Source organism: Gopherus evgoodei, chromosome 4 (assembly GCF_007399415.2).
Source record: "Gopherus evgoodei ecotype Sinaloan lineage chromosome 4, rGopEvg1_v1.p, whole genome shotgun sequence".
NCBI classification, from domain to species: Eukaryota; Metazoa; Chordata; order Testudines; family Testudinidae; genus Gopherus; species Gopherus evgoodei.
In genome coordinates, this window is record NC_044325.1 from 127,699,987 (window position 1) to 127,717,806 (window position 17,820).

General features: G+C 57.1%; 1 protein-coding gene across 4 annotated transcripts; it reads right to left on the reverse strand.

Annotated features, from left to right (window-relative positions):
* Nucleotides 1–622: 622 nt before the first annotated feature.
* On the reverse strand, nucleotides 623–17,765 carry TBC1D10C (TBC1 domain family member 10C). 4 transcript variants are annotated; one of them, XM_030561014.1, is made up of 11 exons: nucleotides 17,684–17,765; nucleotides 16,546–16,722; nucleotides 15,048–15,268; nucleotides 9,549–9,648; nucleotides 9,068–9,175; nucleotides 7,486–7,592; nucleotides 6,554–6,668; nucleotides 5,902–5,967; nucleotides 5,419–5,608; nucleotides 2,276–2,430; nucleotides 1,267–1,761 (listed from the first exon to the last, which is right to left on the reverse strand). In XM_030561014.1, exons 1-11 carry the CDS (start codon nucleotides 17,684–17,686, stop codon nucleotides 1,267–1,269), a joined length of 1,737 nt encoding a protein of 578 aa, XP_030416874.1. In that variant the 5' UTR covers nucleotides 17,687–17,765. The 4 variants fall into 4 exon arrangements, with proteins under 4 accessions (XP_030416872.1, XP_030416874.1, XP_030416875.1 ...); XM_030561015.1 differs by lacking the exon at nucleotides 17,684–17,765 and adding an exon at nucleotides 17,524–17,535; XM_030561012.1 differs by lacking the exon at nucleotides 17,684–17,765 and having other exon boundaries at nucleotides 623–1,761; nucleotides 16,546–16,856.
* Between the last annotated feature and the right edge of the window lie 55 nt (nucleotides 17,766–17,820).

The following is a 17,820-nucleotide window of genomic DNA, read 5'->3' on the forward strand; positions in this document are numbered from 1 at the left end:
TCCCCAGCACACAGCTCAGGCTCTGCAGGGGGCCACTGCTTCCAGTTCCGTGAGCCTCCTGCACCTGGCAGGGCCAGGGCCTAATCCCAGTGGAGAGTTTATGCTGTCTGGGGACGCAGGTGTCGAGAGCCAGCCTGCGGGCCCAGATTAGCATGGGGGAGGGCCGTGCAGGTGTGTGGCTGCCTGTCTATATATGGCAGTGTAATCCCTTTGTGGAAAAATTACCAGCCCTGCTGTGACTGGATCATACAGCCTTGGGCTGCTACCTAGCACTGACCCCACCGGGAGGCTAACCCCTCTGGGCGATGGGGAAGGTCCTTAGTCCCACCCCAATCTGACCACCACTGGGGGTAGGGCGCCTTTGCTGCTGGCGGTCCAGGTTTCTAGCCCAGCTGGCTTCCAGGTAGAAAGCCACTGGGGGATCCTCTCACCGGACCCACAGCATGACCCAGGCCAGAGCAGTCTCCTGCCATTCCTGCCCTGGGGCATATTTCCTTCCCTGGGGCATATTTCCTTCCCACAATGATTCCTGTTGTTTGCCAGGTGAGAGCTGCATAGAGGGCTAGGGCTATTTCCTTCTCCCAGCGTGGTCTCCAGAACAAACAGGCTCCTGATTCAACACTTGTGATCGGCCTTTGCCCCCAGATGAACTTTTAATACCATCTACACAGACAAGCTGCCAAGCAGTGGCTCATCAACCCCATGCCCCAGCCTGGCCACAGCTCGGGGTTGGGGGAGGGACCCCAGAAGGAAGTTTCATTTCCCTTTATGTTTTCAATCTGCCCCCCCTCCCTACTCGGATCATAGGCTGCAGTATTCACAGGGCGGCTGCTGAGGTACCCAGGGGCCTGGATCTCAGGCAGTGGGTTGTGTGCCCATGGAACCTGGGCACTGACTACACTGTCAGGGCTCCAAAGGAGTGAGCAAGGCCCAGGCAGGGGCCGGACTGTCCGTGTTGCTGACACCAGTGGCCAGATCGCAGTGAGCAGGTTCTCCACTTACTGGGCTCCAGTGTGAATACTGACGGGGGCTGTGGGAGAATCAGGCCTTGCTGATCGGCACTACAGGATGCAGGGGAGTCTCAACCCTCTAAGCCCAAGACCCCTTCCCTCTTCAACGCGATGCCCCACACTGTCTCCTCTCCTCCACTGAGCAGGTAGGGGGTGGAGTCTCTCTTGGTGGGGCAGGCTCTGCCCCTGCCATTCAAAACAGGTCTCCAGCAAGGGGCGGAGTCTCTCTTGCTAGGACAGGCTCCGCCCCACCCATTCAGAAATAGGTCTCCAGGTAGGGGGCAGAGTTTCTCTTGGCGGGGCCAGGCTCCTCCCCCTCCCCACCCTCTTGCGCTAGGCTGAGCAAGGGGCGCTGGGCCACGTGGAAAGTCTTGCCACGTGTGTCTGGTTTCTTCCTGCCTGGGGGCTTCTTCTTCCAAGCCTGCTTCTCGGCCGCCTCCTCCTGCCGGCGCCGCTCCTGCTCCTGCCGGCGCTGCTCCTTCAGCTGCTCCCTCTCCAGCCGGCGCTGCTCCTTGGGGAGGAGTGGGGGAGGGTCCACCACAATCTCAGGGATGAGGAAGGCGGGTGCTGGGTGCCTGCCCTTCCTGGGCTGCTGTGCATCCTCCAGCTGCTGGGCATCAAAGACGGCTTTGGCATTGGGCAGGCGCTGCTCCGGGTGGTACCCGAAATCAGGCTGGACCTTGCGCAGCTTGGCTAGCTGGGTCCGGCACTCACGCTCCACGTCGCGGTCCGAGACGGCCACGTTGTGAACCTGCAGGAGATGGGGGTGGAGGGACATCATGGGGTCTGTGTCTTGTGGGGAGCCCCCTGTGCAAAGGGATCCCACGTGCACTGGTGTGAGACGCCTCAGCTTGGTGTGTGCAGAGAAGAGAAACAGCAGAGGGCACCATGACATTGGGTGGGAGGAGCCTGCAGCTGCCCAGCCCTGCCCTTCCCAGCAGGGAGCACTGTACTGTAAGCCCCTCAGGGGGCTGAACTGGGGAGGGGGCAGGACAGGGCAAGGGGAGAGATCAGAGCTGGGGAGGCATGGCCCTCAGGAGCTGAGTTGGGGACCGGGGGCAGAAGAAGGGAGCAGGACAGAGCTAGGGAGTCCTGTCCCCAAGGGAATGAGCTGGGGAGAGGCAGGAGACTGGGGGAGGAAGGAGCTGGGGAGGCCTGTCCCGGTGGGGGCTGAATAGGGGACGGGGGCCCAGCCCTGCTTGAGGCTGGTGAAGGTTCCTATCTCTGCAGCAGAAGCCCAGCCTAGTCCCCACCCTGCACCTCACCTCAGCCATGAACGTGTCCTCCTGCAGCAGGCGGGCTGGGATGCTGCGCAGCTTTTCCAGTGTTTCCACCACGCCTGTGCAGTCCCGCAGATTCTCCGAGGAGCCCAGTGCCAGGCGCACCAGCACTAGCCCCACCCGGAACAGCACCTTCACCCCTGCAGGGAGACAGCAGCTGTCAGACCTCAAGCCAGCAGGAGGGGGTGCTGGGGCAGCCCTGAAACAGCCAGGAGACCGGGGGGTGGAGGAGCTGAAACAGCCAGGGGTACCTAGGAGGGAGCCATGAAACAGTCAAAGGCACCTGAGAGGGGGAGCCATGAAACTGTCAGGGGAGCTCTGTGTGAGTGAGAGAGAGAGAATGTGAAACAACCAGGGGGACCTATGCAGGGAGACATGAACCAGCCAGGGGAGCTGTGTGGGGGGGACACCATGAAACAGCCAGGTGAGCTGGCGGCAGGAGCCTTGAAACAGTCAAAGGCCCCTGGAAGGAGGAGCCAAGAGATGGGTGGGTGAGCCATGAAACAGCCAGGGGACCTGCAAGGGGAGGAATGAAGCTGCTAGTGGAGCTGGGGAAGGTGGAGCCATGAAATAGGCAGCAGGCTTGTGGGGAGCTGTGAAACCACCAAGACAACATGACCTGGCCCCACCCCTCCTAGTCCAGGGCAGCCAGGATGTCTCAGCCCTGGGGGAGCCATAAATCGTGCAGGACCATGCCCCCAGTACAGCCCTGGCCAGGGCCGTCCTTAGGATTTATGATGCCCTAGGCGGGATTATTAAACTGGTGCCCCTGTGCCTGTCTTGCTTTTAGCAACACGAACACAAGCTTACACTATTGGAAAACTTGCCACATGCATGTTATTAAAACCAGTTTAACATAGTTAAGCACACTGTAATGCTGATGGACTAGCACTAAAGAAGTAGCACTATAGAAAATATTCTGATTTGACAGAATGATGCAAATAATATAGTTTTTTAATTTGTCAACATTTTATTGGAAATTTATATGAAGAGGTATTGAAACAAGGATTTGTTTTTAATTAAAAGCAATCTTTCTGGCCTTTTTGGCTGCAAAATCAGGAATAATGTCATCGTATGACAAAGACAAAGTGATGTCTTGTTTGATTGCAAAAATAGCAAGACCAGTCAAGTGTTCCTGACTCATTGTAGAGCGGAGATAGTTTTTAATGAGATTTAGTTTTGAAAAACTCCTTTCTTCTGATGCTACTATTACAGGAATTGTCAGTAGAATATGAGTGGCAATGTACATGTTAGGATATATGTCAACAAGTTTGCTGTTATGAGTAAACTGTACAATGTCCATTATCGATTTTGCATGTGGCAACATTGATGACAGTGTACTCAATTCTTCATACAGTTCAAGTCCATTTAAATCAAAACGATCGCCATGCTTCAGGAGGCTCTCTAGGTCAGAGGTCCCCAACGCGGTGCCCGTGGGTGCCATAGTGCCCGCAGGGGCCTCTCAGTGCACCTGCGTATTGGCTGGCAGACAAGCATTTGCTGAAATGCCAGCAAAATTCAGCAGCATTTCGGCAGTGATGCCTCTGGATGACGCCACTTGCTGCTGATAAGCAGTGTCATCCAGAAGCGTCGCTGCTGAAATGCCGCCAAATTTCGGCGGCATTTTGGCGGATGCTCGTCCACTGCCACGGTCCTTTGTCTGGTGGGCGCCAGACGAAAAAGGCCAGGGACCACTGCTCTAGGTTCTTGCACTTTGTCATTAGTTGCTCTTGTTTTCCTATTTCGTTGAATTTAGTCCTGCTCAGCCCACTACCAGCTGAGTGAATGGAACCCCAGGCAGACAGCGGATTGAGTGGCTTAGCCAGGGTATCAGCTGCCGGCCTGCTCAGCCCGCTGCCAGCCTGGGGTTCCTTGGGGGTCCCCAGGCCAGCAGTGGGTGCTGAGTGGGGCCAGCGGCCAGGACCCCAGGTGGCAACGGGGCAGCAGCCAGAACTCCAGAGCAGCGGCGGGCTGAGCCACTCAGCCCGCCACTGCGTGCCATCAAAAATCAGCTCGCATGCTACCTTTGGCACGTGTGCTGTAGGTTGCCGACCCCTTCTCTATACATTAGTAAGGAGATGAGCATATTACAGTTGTTGGAGGGCTCTATTTAGCAGTAACAGGGCTATAGGAAAGTCAGTCAACATTTTTTGTTTCTCTGATGAAAACTGGCCCACTCCCTTCCCCATACCAAACTTGTCACAAACAATTGTCAACAACTTAATTTTCTGTTTTTGGCTAAGATATTGATTTAAAAAAATATATTGAAATTGAATTCAGGATTGTTAGCAAGCATTTTTGGGGACCAAATTTGTTAAATGACAATCTAAATGGCAACACAGCACTGCTTTCATGCTTGGCTCACTCCACAGCCTGCTGGTCCGACAGCTGCAGTAGAGGAGGAGATAGGTGGAAAACTGCAGGACCCCAAAATCCACCACTTGGGATGCAGAGTGGCAACAGCAGCAGCAAACCCTCAGGTCCGATCACACGCCAGCCCAAAGGACCATGGTGAAGTTAGCACAGCATCTGATCTCAGGGACGGGGCACCCTGAAGCCACAGCAGCTCATCCTGCCCTGTGCAGCTCCCCCCAGATGAGATGGATCACTGCCAGCCTGGGGGAGAGACGCGTTACCCAGCTAGGGTGACCAGATCCATATGTCCTGATTTTATAGGGCCAGTCCCAATATTTGGGGCTTTGTCTTATATAGGTACCAATTACCCCCACCTAGGGTGTCCAGACAGCACGTGTGAAAAACCCGGACCGGGGGGCGGGGGGGATAGGAGCCTATATAAGAAAAAGACCCAAAAATCAGGACTGTCCCTAAAAAATCAGGACATCTGGTCACCCTACAGGTCGAGTTCCTTCTCCCACCCCTTCCCAGAGACCCCAGCAGCCAATCCTCTCCCTCAGACTGTGCTGCATTCATCTCTCTCTAGAACCCAGCAGCCCTGCTCTTACATGCTCCACTGCTTCCCGTCTGTCCGGGCTCCCAGCAGAGTGGTGTCCCCAGACCTAGTGGTGCTCTAGGTGGCTGCCTGTTCTGCCTATAGCTAAGGACGGCCCTGGCCCTGGCTGCAGGCTGGCGGCTGGTGGAGCTCTGGGCTGAGCCAGTACATCACGCACCCTCGCTGAGGAAGGTATCCCAGATGCGCAGCACGGTGGGGAAAGGCAGGGTGCGGCTGTAGAGGCACAGGAACCACTCGGTGACGTAGAGCAGCGGCCCCACACTGTGCTTCTGCAGGTGCTTGTAGGCCTTGGGACAGATGCGCCGCAGCAGTGCCACGAAGACCTCACCATCCAGCAGCACTGCCTCCTGCAGGGGCAACCGAGAGCCCATCAAATCTGCCCATTGCACAGCACCACGCCGCTGCCAAGCATGCAGGCTCCAGCCCCACAGCCCTCTCCTACTTCCCTGCTGGGGAGGGCAGGGCTGGGCAGTCCAGGCTCCTCCCCCTCCCTGGTGTCCCAGCACCCCCTGCTGGGGAGGGTGTGGCCAGGCAGCTGCAGGCTCTTCCCCCTGCCTTGCTGACTCCTGGTTGCATCTCATAAGGGTCCATGACCCTGTAGAATTCCCAACCTGTGAAAAGGGTGCAGGGGGGTTCTCACCATCTCAGGGCTGTAGTAACCAGGCAGGTACCGCTCACTGATCTGCACCAGGCACCAGAAGGCTTGCTGTAGAGGACGGGGAAACATTAGCCAGGGGAGATATCGGGGTCCCTGGAGCACATGGCAAGGGGGAGTGAATAGAGGAGGGGCACAGGGTTTATGCGAGGGGAAAGGTGTGTATCTTGTGTGGGGAGGAGGGGAACTGGCTGCCCTGGCATGCAAAGGGGCCTGAGGGTGGTGGTTAATGAGGGCTGGGAGTGAGGTTGGTGACGGTGGCCTGTGAAGGGATGGGAGCTGGCTGCTCCATGCGGGAGGCCAGTGGGGGTCAGTGCCCATGAGAGGATGGGGTTATATTACAGGGCAGCAGAACAGTGGGGGTGAGTGCTCGACAGGGTAGAGCAGGACAGAGAGGGCAGGTGCCTGGTGTGGGTTCAGGATAGTGGGGACAGGGACAGGGCAATGGGGGTGGGGCAGGACAGTGAGGGCGGGTGACCTGCAGGGACGGGGAGGGCAGTGAAGACAGGTGCTAGGCAGTGGGGCAGGGGCAGGGCAGTGAGGTCCGGTGCCACGGCAGTGAGGTGGGGGTAGTGCAGTTGGGGGGGTGCCCCATGGGGGAGGGCATAGTTCCCAGTAGCTACTGGGCATGACTCACCTCAGCAGGCATGTGCATGAGCAGCACTGCAGCCACAGGGCCCTGGGCCTGGCAGTAGCCCTCATGGGGCCGATATACGGTGTAGGCCTTCAGGAGCTGCATGAGCCCTCGCTGCCTGCACGGATGGGGCTGAGTGTTAGAGTTCGGCCAGGATATGGGGCGCACGGTGCAGAGCTCCCTCCCCATACAGGACCAGAACACTGGGCCCAACTAGCCCAGTATCATCCTCTGACCCCACCCATACCCCATCCCGTGTCAGATCAGACCTTTGGGAAGAGAACCCAGGTGTCCTGAGTCCACGAGGCTACATATATATAGAATTCTCTAAATAGATACCTAGCGGGGAGTCTACTGGGTGGATGGGTAGAGAGAGGGAGAGAGGAGTATGGATAGGGATGGAGGGAGGGATAGGTGTGGATGGGGATGGAGGGAGGGAGGGATAGACAGAAGAAAGAAGGAGTGTGGATGGGGATCGATAGATGAGTCACACACTCCCCCCTTCCCAGGGGTTTGGGGGTAACTCTACTGCCCAGATGGGCACTCCCCAGGGGGCACCGTTCAGTCATTCAGTTGCAGGTTGCACCAGTGTGGGGGAATGACTCTGGCTCACATGCCCAAGTGGTGCCCTGGACAGTGCGACTCAATGTCATGGACCCCAGCCGCGTTCCCCCTGCCCCTTGGACAATCCCTGCTCTCTAACTGGAGCCGCTGGGAGCTGGTGTCAGTGGGAAGACAGCACCACTCAGTGGCGAGTGCCTGGAATGGGAATCACAGGCCCACTACAGCAGCGCTGCCCAGCTGGGAGGAATGTCCTGGGCCGGGTGCAGGACACAGCATCCTGCTCCGGCTGCAGGGACAACTCAGGCATCAGCCCCAGCAGGGCTTCCTCTCTGCTCCCCCAGCATTTGGCAGTGCCCCCGCCGCTCCCTTACCCATGTCCCTCAGGCGACAGGAACATCTCGTGGAAGGGAAACTGGCGGTGGATGTCCTTCTCAATGGTCTCCAACCACTGCGGGTCACCAGGTGACTGTTCCAGTTCCTACAGTGACATGGCAACGGGTGACCATGGCAACGAAGTGGGCCACACCACTCTATCCCTGGGGCAGGGGTTTAGGGTTAGCAGCAAGAGATCAGGGCCTGGGGTGGGTGTTAGCAGCTCCCTGCATGGTGGTTGTGTTTGCAGGTGTAGTGTGGGCCAGGAGGAGTGCCAGAGCATGCTGGACTCAGCCCAACTGGATGTGGGTCCTTTGGCTCTGGCTGGGATCAACCCAGAGCAATGGAAACCCCAGTGACTATCACCTATCAGCAAGGGCTCCCAGCACGCTGAGCGTGTGAACTCAGTTGTGGTCTCTCACCTGGGACTGAGGGACAAAGGGACAGGGACAGAGAAAGGAAACTGCACAGCTCTCAAAGCAGCAGCATGGCTCACGGAGCCCTGGTGCAGGTCAGGATGGATGGTGTCTTAACCTTTGTCCCTCTGTTCCTCCACTCAGGACTCCCCGTGCCATGTGCCAGCGGGCTAACAAACCCTGCTCTGGTTGGAAAAGCTTTCCTGTGTCACTGCAAACACTGGCTGGGGTGCCCAGGGCCCTAGAGAGGGTGAATATCTCTGACCAGGCGTCTGGCTCAGTTGGGACTCACAGGGCAGAGCTCATGGCACAAAGCAAGAGGGCTGGAGTCCAGCGGCTGTGTCTCGGGGGCATTGAGGCCTTGTGGCCAGCCCTTGGGAGACTGGTACATTGAAGAGTACCACCACACACCGTTTATAAGCTGGGTCATAGCACATATCCAGTGGATCCGTGCCTCAAGATGTTCTATTCTGCCACTGATGATGACTCACCATGGGGCCAGATGCTGTTCTCCTGCCAATCACCCCATGGCAGTCAGCAGGGTCAGGGAGAACAAGATTGGGCTCTTTCACCCTGTATGTTAACCCCCTGTCCTCTGGCCCTGGGGAGCTGAGAGCTCCCTCTTGCCTCTGCAGCAATGCAGGCAGAGGCGGCTCTAGACATTTCGCTGCCCCAAGCAGGGCGGCATGCCACGGGGCGCTCTGTCGGTCGCCGGGAGCGTGGCAGGCGGCTCCAGTGCACCTCCCACCAGAGCCGCAGGACCAGCGGACCCTCTGCACGCACGCCTGCAGGAGGTCCACCGGAGCTGCCTGCCGCCCTCCCGGCGACCGGCAGAGCGCCCCCTGCAGCATGCTGCCCCAAGCATGTGCTTGGTGTGCTGGAGCCTGGAGCTACCCCTGAATGCAGGCGTCTGCTGCAAGAGCTAAAGGAGTGCTCCTCTAGCAGAAGTGGTATCTGGGATGTTATCCTCTCTGCACACTAGCCAATACAGGGTAGCCTTGTGCATATCCAGCGCCTAGAGCCAGGAATGCAAAAGTCTGGGAGGCAGCTGACTCAGAGCTTGGGGGCATCGGCATGGATGCGGGTGGGGCACAGTGGGTGGGTCGGGGGCAGAGGATGTCGAGGGAGAGTGGGAGCCGCGAGGGAGGCAGGAGGAGCTGATTACCTTGTACTTGCCATGGTTGCGGTCCATGCTGGTCTGCCCTCCACACAGCAGGGGCCAGCAGCGGGCACGCATGGATGAGGGGATCCCTTTACGGCACAGTACCTTCACCTGGAGCCAGAGAACTGCATCAATCACAGCACAACCCACCACAGGGCAGGGCCAGGGAGAGGGGGCCCAGCATGGTGCCACACTAGAGAGAGCCAGGGCCCTGGGACATGGGCTTCAAGGGCAGGGAGATCCTAGCTCCAGGGGGCTCAGCTGTGTGGCATTACACTGTCAGGAGACATAATGGGGGAAGCCCTGGCAGCAGCTGATTCCTTGGGGGAGTGGAGCACACTGGGGTGCCCTATGGGGAAACCGGTTGCTCCCTGGGAGGATTAGCATGGCCCTTTGGGGTGCCCCATGGGAGGGCTGAGTGGCCTATTGGGCAATCAGCATGGCCCCATAGAGGGGTTGGGATTTTTCTATGGCTCCTCCTCACCTTCTTGTACCTCCTGGCCATGGCCTTCTCCCAGTGCAATGTCATCTCCAGCCATCTGGCTTCCCGGTGCCGGATGAGCTCTACTGGGGGCTGGCCCAGGCTGGATGAGGGGAAGAGAATGGGTATCAGGCCAAAGGCCATCTCTTCCTCGCCCAGTGCCTGCATTCCTCCCATCTCTTTGTCCCCCTGGTGCACTCCTTCTATGTCTCTTTCATTCCCTCTTACCTCCTCCTTGTGCCTTCTCTGCTTCCTCTTTCAGTAGCCACATGAGGCTCCCCTCCTGGGGCACTGCTCTGAGAAGAGAGCACAGCCTCCTCATTGCACATCCCCTGTCCGCTCCTTCTTCTCCAGGTACTGCTGCCTCAGCTTCCTGTACCCCTGCCCTACCCTGGGACTAGGCAAGGGGAGGCAGGACCTGGGAATGTGAGAACTAAACACTGGGCAAATCAGGATGTTCCAACACCACCTTAACTCTGACCTCTCTCCTGCTTAACCCGAGCTACAGGCTGCTGGCACCATCACCCTGCCAACTCTATCCCCAGATGAGCCACAGAGCTGCCCTCCGGCATCACCCTCACATTCTGCATGCTGAGGGAGCACTGGCTTAACCGTCTGTTATTGTTTAGAGACCCAGAACATAGCTTTTCACCCTCCATGTGCTCCGGAGACACCTCACAATCCCACCCTCCCACCAGAAGCACAGATCTCTTGTTTACTGGGTTTGTAAATTCATGGGGCACATTCTGAGCAACCACACCTGGATGTATTCCTTCTGCCATGGAGACCACGAGTTTGAGTAACACCAAGTAAGCAAGGAATAATAATTAACAACTAACAAGTGAGTAATGTCTGAGTAAATACTTAGTAATCCCTGAGTAACAAGTGAATAAACACTGAGATGAGCAAGTAATCACTGAGTAGCATCTGAGTAAGTATCAAGTAATGCCTGGATAATGACTACATAAACCTGAGTAACGGCAAAGGAGTGATCAAGTAACAACTGAGTAAACCATGAGTAATGGCCAGGTAAACACCAAATAATGACTCAATAAACACTTAGTAACAATTTAGTAAACCCTGACTACCGAGTAATGACTAAATGACCACCACACAATGCCTTCACAACCACGGAGTAAACCCTGACTAATGACTGAGTAAATACTGACTAAAAACTGAGCAATGGCTAAGCAAACACCGAGTGGCATTTGAATAATAAGCAACTAAACACGAAGTCATGGCTGAGTAATGACCTAACAAATACCAAGAGCTCAACTCCCTGTTGTCCTAGGGCAGTGGTTCTCAAATTTTTGTACTGGTGACCCCTTTCACCTAGCAAGCCTCTGAGTGCGATGCCCTTATAAATTAAAAACACGTTTTTATATATTTAACATCATTATAAATGCTTGAGGCAAAATGAGTTTTGGAGTGGGGGCTGACAGCTCGCAACCCCCCATTTAATAACCTCACGAGGACACACTGGGGGGAGGTGCTGCACTGTCTCTGACTGTTCTCTGACTGTTGTGTGCAAAGCTCCATCGGTCCACCGCAGCAGAGGCACTAGTTGAAGCAGCCCCAAGGGTTGTTGTAGCCTGTGAGGAGGGCAGAACTGGCACCTACTACAGACTGCCTGCCCTCCATCTGGGCCTATGTAACAACTGAGTAATGAGTGAGTAAACACTGTGGCCTGGTCTACACATAAAACTTAGGTCAACCTAGCTACCTCACTCAGGACTGTGAAAAACATCATGCCCTGTGCAACATAACCCTGACTGCAGATGCAGCTAGGTTGGTGGAAGAATTCTTCTATTGGCCTAGCTACTGCCTCTCAAGGGGGGTGGATTTACTACGGTGACGGAAAAATGCCTTCCCTCACCATAGCAAGTGTCTACACTACAGTGGTGCTGCTGCAGCGGTGCTGCTGTGGTGCTTCTTGTGTAGACATACGCTGAGCAATGAGTGAGTAAACGTTGAGTAACGAGCAAGTAAACATTGAGGAACAGATAAATATTGAGTAATGAACATGCAAAAGCAAAGTAATGAGTGAGTAAACAACATGGAGTAACGAGCGAGTAAATACTAAGAACATAAGAGAGGCCATACTGGCTCAGACCAATGATCCCTCTAGTCCAGTATTCTGTCTTCTGACAGTGACCAATGCTAGGTATTTCAGAGGGAATGAACAGAACAGGGCAAGTTTGAGTGATCCATCCCATGTCATTCACTCCCAGCATCTGGCAATCAGAGATGCAGGGACATCCAGAGCATGGGGTTGTGTCCCTGACCATCTTGACTAATAGTCATTGATGGACCTATTCTCCATGAACTTATCTAATTCTTTCTTGAAATCAACTATACTTTTCACCATCACAACATCCCCTGGAAACGAGTTCCACAGGCTGACTGTGTGTTGTGTGAAGAAATACTTCCTTTTGTTTGTTTTAAACCTGCTGCCTGTTAATTTCATCAGGTGACCCCGGGTTCTTGTGTTATGTGAAGGGGTAAATAACACTTCTTTATTTGCTTTCTTCACACCAGTCATGATTTTATAGACCACTACCATAGCCCCCCTTAGTCGTCTCTTTTTCAAGCTGAACGGTCCCAGTCTTTTTAATCTCTCCACATGTAAAAGCTGTTCCATACCCCTAATCATTTTTGTTGTAATGAGTAATGAGAACCTAAACACTGGGTAATGAGTGTGTAAACACTGAGTAAAGAGCAAGTCAACACTGAGTAACCAATAAGTAAACACTGAGTAATGTGTGAGTAAACATTGAGTAATGTCCACATATAAACACCGAGCAATGAGTGAATAAACACTGAGAAATGTCTATGAAAACACTGAGTAATGAGTGAATAAACACTGAGTAATGAGCATGTAAACACTGAGTAATAAGCGAGCAGATACTGAATAATGAGCAAATAAACACTGAATAAAGATGGAATAATACTATCAGTGTTTTAACCTACAGAGCTTCCCTCTCATACTCTTATCAGGAGATGGGTGTGGGCAGCGAGGGGTCTGTTGGGCAGGGGAAGTGCCTTCGGGGGCAGGTTGGCAGCCCCATTACAAGTGATCTTCCCAGCAGCACAGAGCAGATCCCTGGGATGAGGCTGTAAGAAAGGATCCCAGGGAAAACAGGGTTGGGGCTGAACAGGACTGTTCTCTCTTCTCTCCTGGGCCTGTTCATACCCTGAGCCGTGAGGTGGGGTGAGGTGGGGGAGGCTGGGGCGCTGACATCCCTGACCACACACTGCTGCAAGCACGGTGTGCACATCGCCATGGAGACGGGGACAGGATGTGGCCAAGCCATGAGCTGCTGAAACAGGAAGTGTTAGTTCATGCGGGTGGAGGGGTGCAGGGTGCTCCCCTCCCTTGGCCCAGCACCAACAGTGCTCGGAGACCTTCCCAGAGGTGTGAGGGGCTCTGGCTGACGTGGGCCTCACATCCCTCATTACCACACGTCCCCCTCAGAACCCCAAGAAAGGCTAGAGCCATGGACAGGTGTGAGCAGCCCAGAAGGAAACCATAGCTTCTGAGCTCATGTCCTTTGCAGGATCTCTGCATGATACTGCGGCAGAGCTCCCCAGCTTCCCCCAGAGCTGGAGCATTCTCCAGGCCTCAGTGCCTGGCAGCCCTGAGGGGACATCCCTAAAGACCTGCTCTAGCTCATCACAAGTTCTGGGATCAGTGCAGGAGTCACCCCAGGGCTCCGCAGGAGATCAGACTAGACCAGTGGTTTCAATCTGTGGTCCACAGACCCCTGTGAGGTCTGCAGATCATGTTTAAGATTTCCAAAGGGGCCCGCACCTCCATTTGAAATTTTTGGGAGGTCTGCAAATGAAAAAAGGTTCAAAACCACTAGACCAGATGATCAGAACAGCCCCTTCTGGCTTTCCAACCAGGAATTCAGGAGCCTTCCCATGCCTCTGTGCATTGCATTGACGTCATAGTTTGTATTTAATTTCCTACAATTTTTGTAACAAACAGTAAGAAAAGGGAAGGAAAATCCCCTCCAAAGACAGAGCTTCCATCTCTGGTGTTCTCGAGCTCTGCTCCTTTGCAGATGCACCTTGCAGATTTTAGAACTGAGATCTGTTTGGTTAGACCCTACCTAAACATGCCCCCGCTCCAAGGGAGGACCCTGGGACCCTGACTGAGCCAGTAGTTAGAAAACCCCACCCTGTCATCTACCTTCAGCACAATGTGCATTTAAACAACAACAACCACACAAACCTTAGCCTTGCCATGCTGGATAACCACCATGCTGGATATCCCTTGGCACTAGCTAAGCTTAGCCCTCACATTTGTTATCACCATCAGCTAGCCCAGTGTCCAGGGAGACATCCCAATAAGCCAGGTCCCAAGGAAGCAGAAGAGGATGTTATAGTAACATAGCATCTTTCATCCTGCAGCACTTTGCAGTCAATGCTGGTTGTGTGAGCTGGGGCAGGTCACCTGCCCTGCTTGGTGCCTCAGTTTCCCCATCTGTTCAATGGGGAGTAGGACACCAACAATGCACCTCTCCCATCCAATAGGAGATGGGATGGCAGGTGCTCTGGAAGAGCTAGGTGTTATTGTGATCCTAGACAGACAGTTATGGGGCTGTGGCTGCCCCTAGGGAGGAGGGCACACAGGACACTGTGCTGCAGGGAGCGTGGCGGCAGCATGGCACACTGACACCAGGGTGGCATGGGCTCTTCTGAACCCCGCCCTGAAAGCTCCAGCAACCTCAGCTGACCCAGCCATGAGGCTGATGGCCTGAGCCGGCCCTGCCTGGATACAGCTTTGGGGCTGTACACCCAGTCGCGATTCCCCAGCTGAGGGAAGGTACAGAGAGTGAACCGGGGTGACCAGGGGCCATTGTGCCTCCCCAGCAGAGGGCTTGTCCTCACTAACATCTTGGTTGTAGAGACTCTAGAGGGCACCCACGATATTCCCTGGGTCGGAGGACCCCCTACATCAGGCTGTTAGAGAGATGGGGCTGGTGCACAGGGCCCTGATGCAAGAGTCCCAAACAGTCCTCCCCCCCAGCGCCTGAGATCCTCCTTCCCCAAACTCTGCCTCTTCCCTGCATCTTCCCCACCCCCGAGGGGCAGCAGGACTAGGAGAGAGGTGGGGGGGCAGGGCCACAACCACAAACTGCTACACTTGGGTGTGGGTTGATTCCCCAGTCCCCAGTCCAGGAGCTCAGCTTCTCTGTGTATGTCCATTCTATGGGCCTGAGCACCATATATCCTCAGCTCACAGAGTGGGGAGATGCTGGATCCAGGCTCAGAGCCCAGGGGATTGCCCTGCAGGACTCGGAATGTGGGTATCAGCCCAGCACCCACAATGGCTCCAGGGAGCAAGAGATCAGGACAAGGAATGGAAGCCAGGCACCCGGGTCAGCCGTGCAGGGTACTCACCCCTAGGGGACACAGAAACACCCTTTGCGGCACCCCCACTCCCTCTGCAATGCCCCCTTTGAGCACTCCCATGCCCAGGCCTGCCCCACTCACCCATCCTGGGTGCCACCGGCCCCGAGGAAGCCATAGCGGTCGGTCTGACGATAGGGGGCGGCCCCGTTCAGCTCAGAGTCGGAGCCCAGTGAGCTGGAGTCATCATGAGGGCACCCCAGGGCTGAATCGAAGGCGTCGGACAGCTCCTCCAGGGTACTGAGGCTGGAGGAGTCGGCGGAGGACATGGGGCCGGACGCCATGCCCACAAGTCCAGCACCCTGCTGGGGGAGGGAGGGCAGGGAGAGGTTGCCCTCAGTGAGTGCCCAGCATGGTCAGGCCAGAACTGAACACTCCAGGAGACAACCTCAGAGTCTGACCTGCCCTGGGCCCCGCATCCCCATTTCCCCTAGGACCTGCCCCCCGGGGCCCCTCATCCCCTCCCCCCTAGAGTCTGTTCAGCCCAGGGCCCTAACCCCTATCACTCCAAGGTCTTCCCTGCCCAGGGCCCCACAACCTCATCCCCCCTGGGGCTGACCCTCCCAGGGTCCCTAACCCCCATCGCCCCAATGTCTGACCCGCCCAGGGCCCCTAACCCCCATTGCCCCAGAGTCTGCCCCGCCCAGGGCCCCACAACCTCATCCCCCCAGGGTCTGCCCCGCCCAGGGCCCCTCATCCCCACTACCCCCAGGGTCTGCCTCTACCAGAGCTCCACATTCTCATCTCCTCCTAGGGTTTGCTCCACCCAGGGCCCCTCATCCCTCCACTCCCCCTCCCCCGGTCTACCCAGCCCAGGGCCCCTCACCTCCATTCCCCCCAGGGTCTGCCTCTACCCAATCTCCGCACTTCCATCCCGCCAGGGTCTGCCCAGCCCAGGGCCCACAACCCCATCCACCCCAGGGGCTGACCTGCCCAGGGCCACAAACCCATTCTCACCCAGGCTCTCCCCAGCCAGGGCTACAAACCCCCATTCCCTCCAGTCTGCCCAGGCCAAGGCTTCAAGGCCCCTCACCCCCATCCCTCCCAGGGTTTGCCCCCCCCCAGCCCTTCCCACTAGTGTCTGCACAGGCCAGGGCCCTGCACCTCAATCCCCATAGGGTCTGCCGAGCCCAGGCCCCTCACCCCCATCTTCCCCAGGATCTGCCCCACCCAAAACCCCACACTCACATCCCCTCAGGAACTGTACCACTAGTGCCCCACATCTCCATCCCCCCAGGGTCTGCCCTGCCCAGGGCTCCTCCCCACCATCTTTGCTTCCAGTCCAGGGCCCCCCACCTCTAGCCCAGGGAACCACACCTCCATTCCCCTGCCCCGGGGCTCCTCCATCCCCAGGTGTACTAGGGAGAGGAATCCATAGGGACCTGGTTTCTGGTCAGGGAACGTAACACCCTCACACAGAACCTCCCACCCCAATTCTCTTGTGTCCATCCTGGGGGTAACTTTGTGCAGCCCTTGTCTCTAAGCCTGGCCCCTCGGCATAGCTCAGGGGGGTTCCTAGGGAATTTCCCCACATGGCCCCCAAGCAGCCCTCCCTGTGCTCCGTTCCCTTGTTCCCACTCACCTTCAATGTGCCCAATCCTCTTAGCTTGTGTACTGTGCTGGGGCCATTCCCAATGGAGCAGTGCCCAAGTGGTACAGTCGCGCATTCGTCCCTTGCCAACACCTCAGTCCAGCGCGCTCCCCATGGGCGCTGCAAACTTATTTCCTCTTTGCTGTCATTTCCTTTTGCACCTGATGGCTGAGGCAGCATGCGGGGGGAGGGGAAGGCAGCCTGAGGCCATGGGGAGTGTTTGTGGGGCAGTGCTGACACCCTGCTCCCTGCAGCCCCCCCTGCTAGGAGAGGCTGGGGCCGGAGTAGCCGGGAGCTCCCCCCACAGCCAGTGCCCCCACCCTGCTCACCATAGTGCCCCCTGCTGGGAGAGGCTGGGGCTGGAGTAGCCGGGAGCTCCCCCCACAGCCAGTGCCCCCACCCTGCTCACCATAGCGCCCCCTGCTGGGAGAGGCTGGGGCTGGAGTAGCCAGGAGCTCCCCCCACAGCCAGTGCCCCCACCCTGCTCACCATAGCGCCCCCTGCTGGGAGAGGCTAGGGCTGGAGTAGCCGGGAGCTCCCCCCACAGCCAGTGCCCCCACCCTGCTCACCATAGCGCCCCCTGCTGGGAGAGGCTGGGGCTGGAGTAGCCGGGAGCTCCCCCCACAGCCAGTGCCCCCACCCTGCTCACCATAGCGCCCCCTGCTGGGAGAGGCTAGGGCTGGAGTAGCCGGGAGCTCCCCCCACAGCCAGTGCCCCCACCCTGCTCACCATAGCGCCCCCTGCTGGGAGAGGCTGGGGCTGGAGTAGCCGGGAGCTCCCCCCACAGCCAGTGTCCCCACCCTGCTCACCATAGTGCCGCCTGCTGGGAGAGGCTGAGGCTGGAGTAGCCGGGAGCTCCCCCCACAGCCAGTGCCCCCACCCTGCTCACCATAGCGCCGCCTGCTGGGAGAGGCTGGGGCTGGAGTAGCCGGGAGCTCCCCCCACAGCCAGTGCCCCCACCCTGCTCACCATAGCGCCCCCTGCTGGGAGAGGCTGGGGCTGGAGTAGCCGGGAGCTCCCCCCACAGCCAGTGCCCCCACCCTGCTCACCATAGCGCCGCCTGCTGGGAGAGGCTGGGGCTGGAGTAGCCGGGAGCTCCCCCCACTGCCAGTGCCCCCACCCTGCTCACCATAGCGCCGCCTGCTGGCAGATGCCGCGCTGCGGAGCCGCGCCCTCCCTCGGGGCTCTAGGCGGGTGGCTGCCAATGATCCCTCCACTCCTGTAGAGGGCCTGCGCTCCCGACCCGCCTCCTGGCTGAAAGCGGCA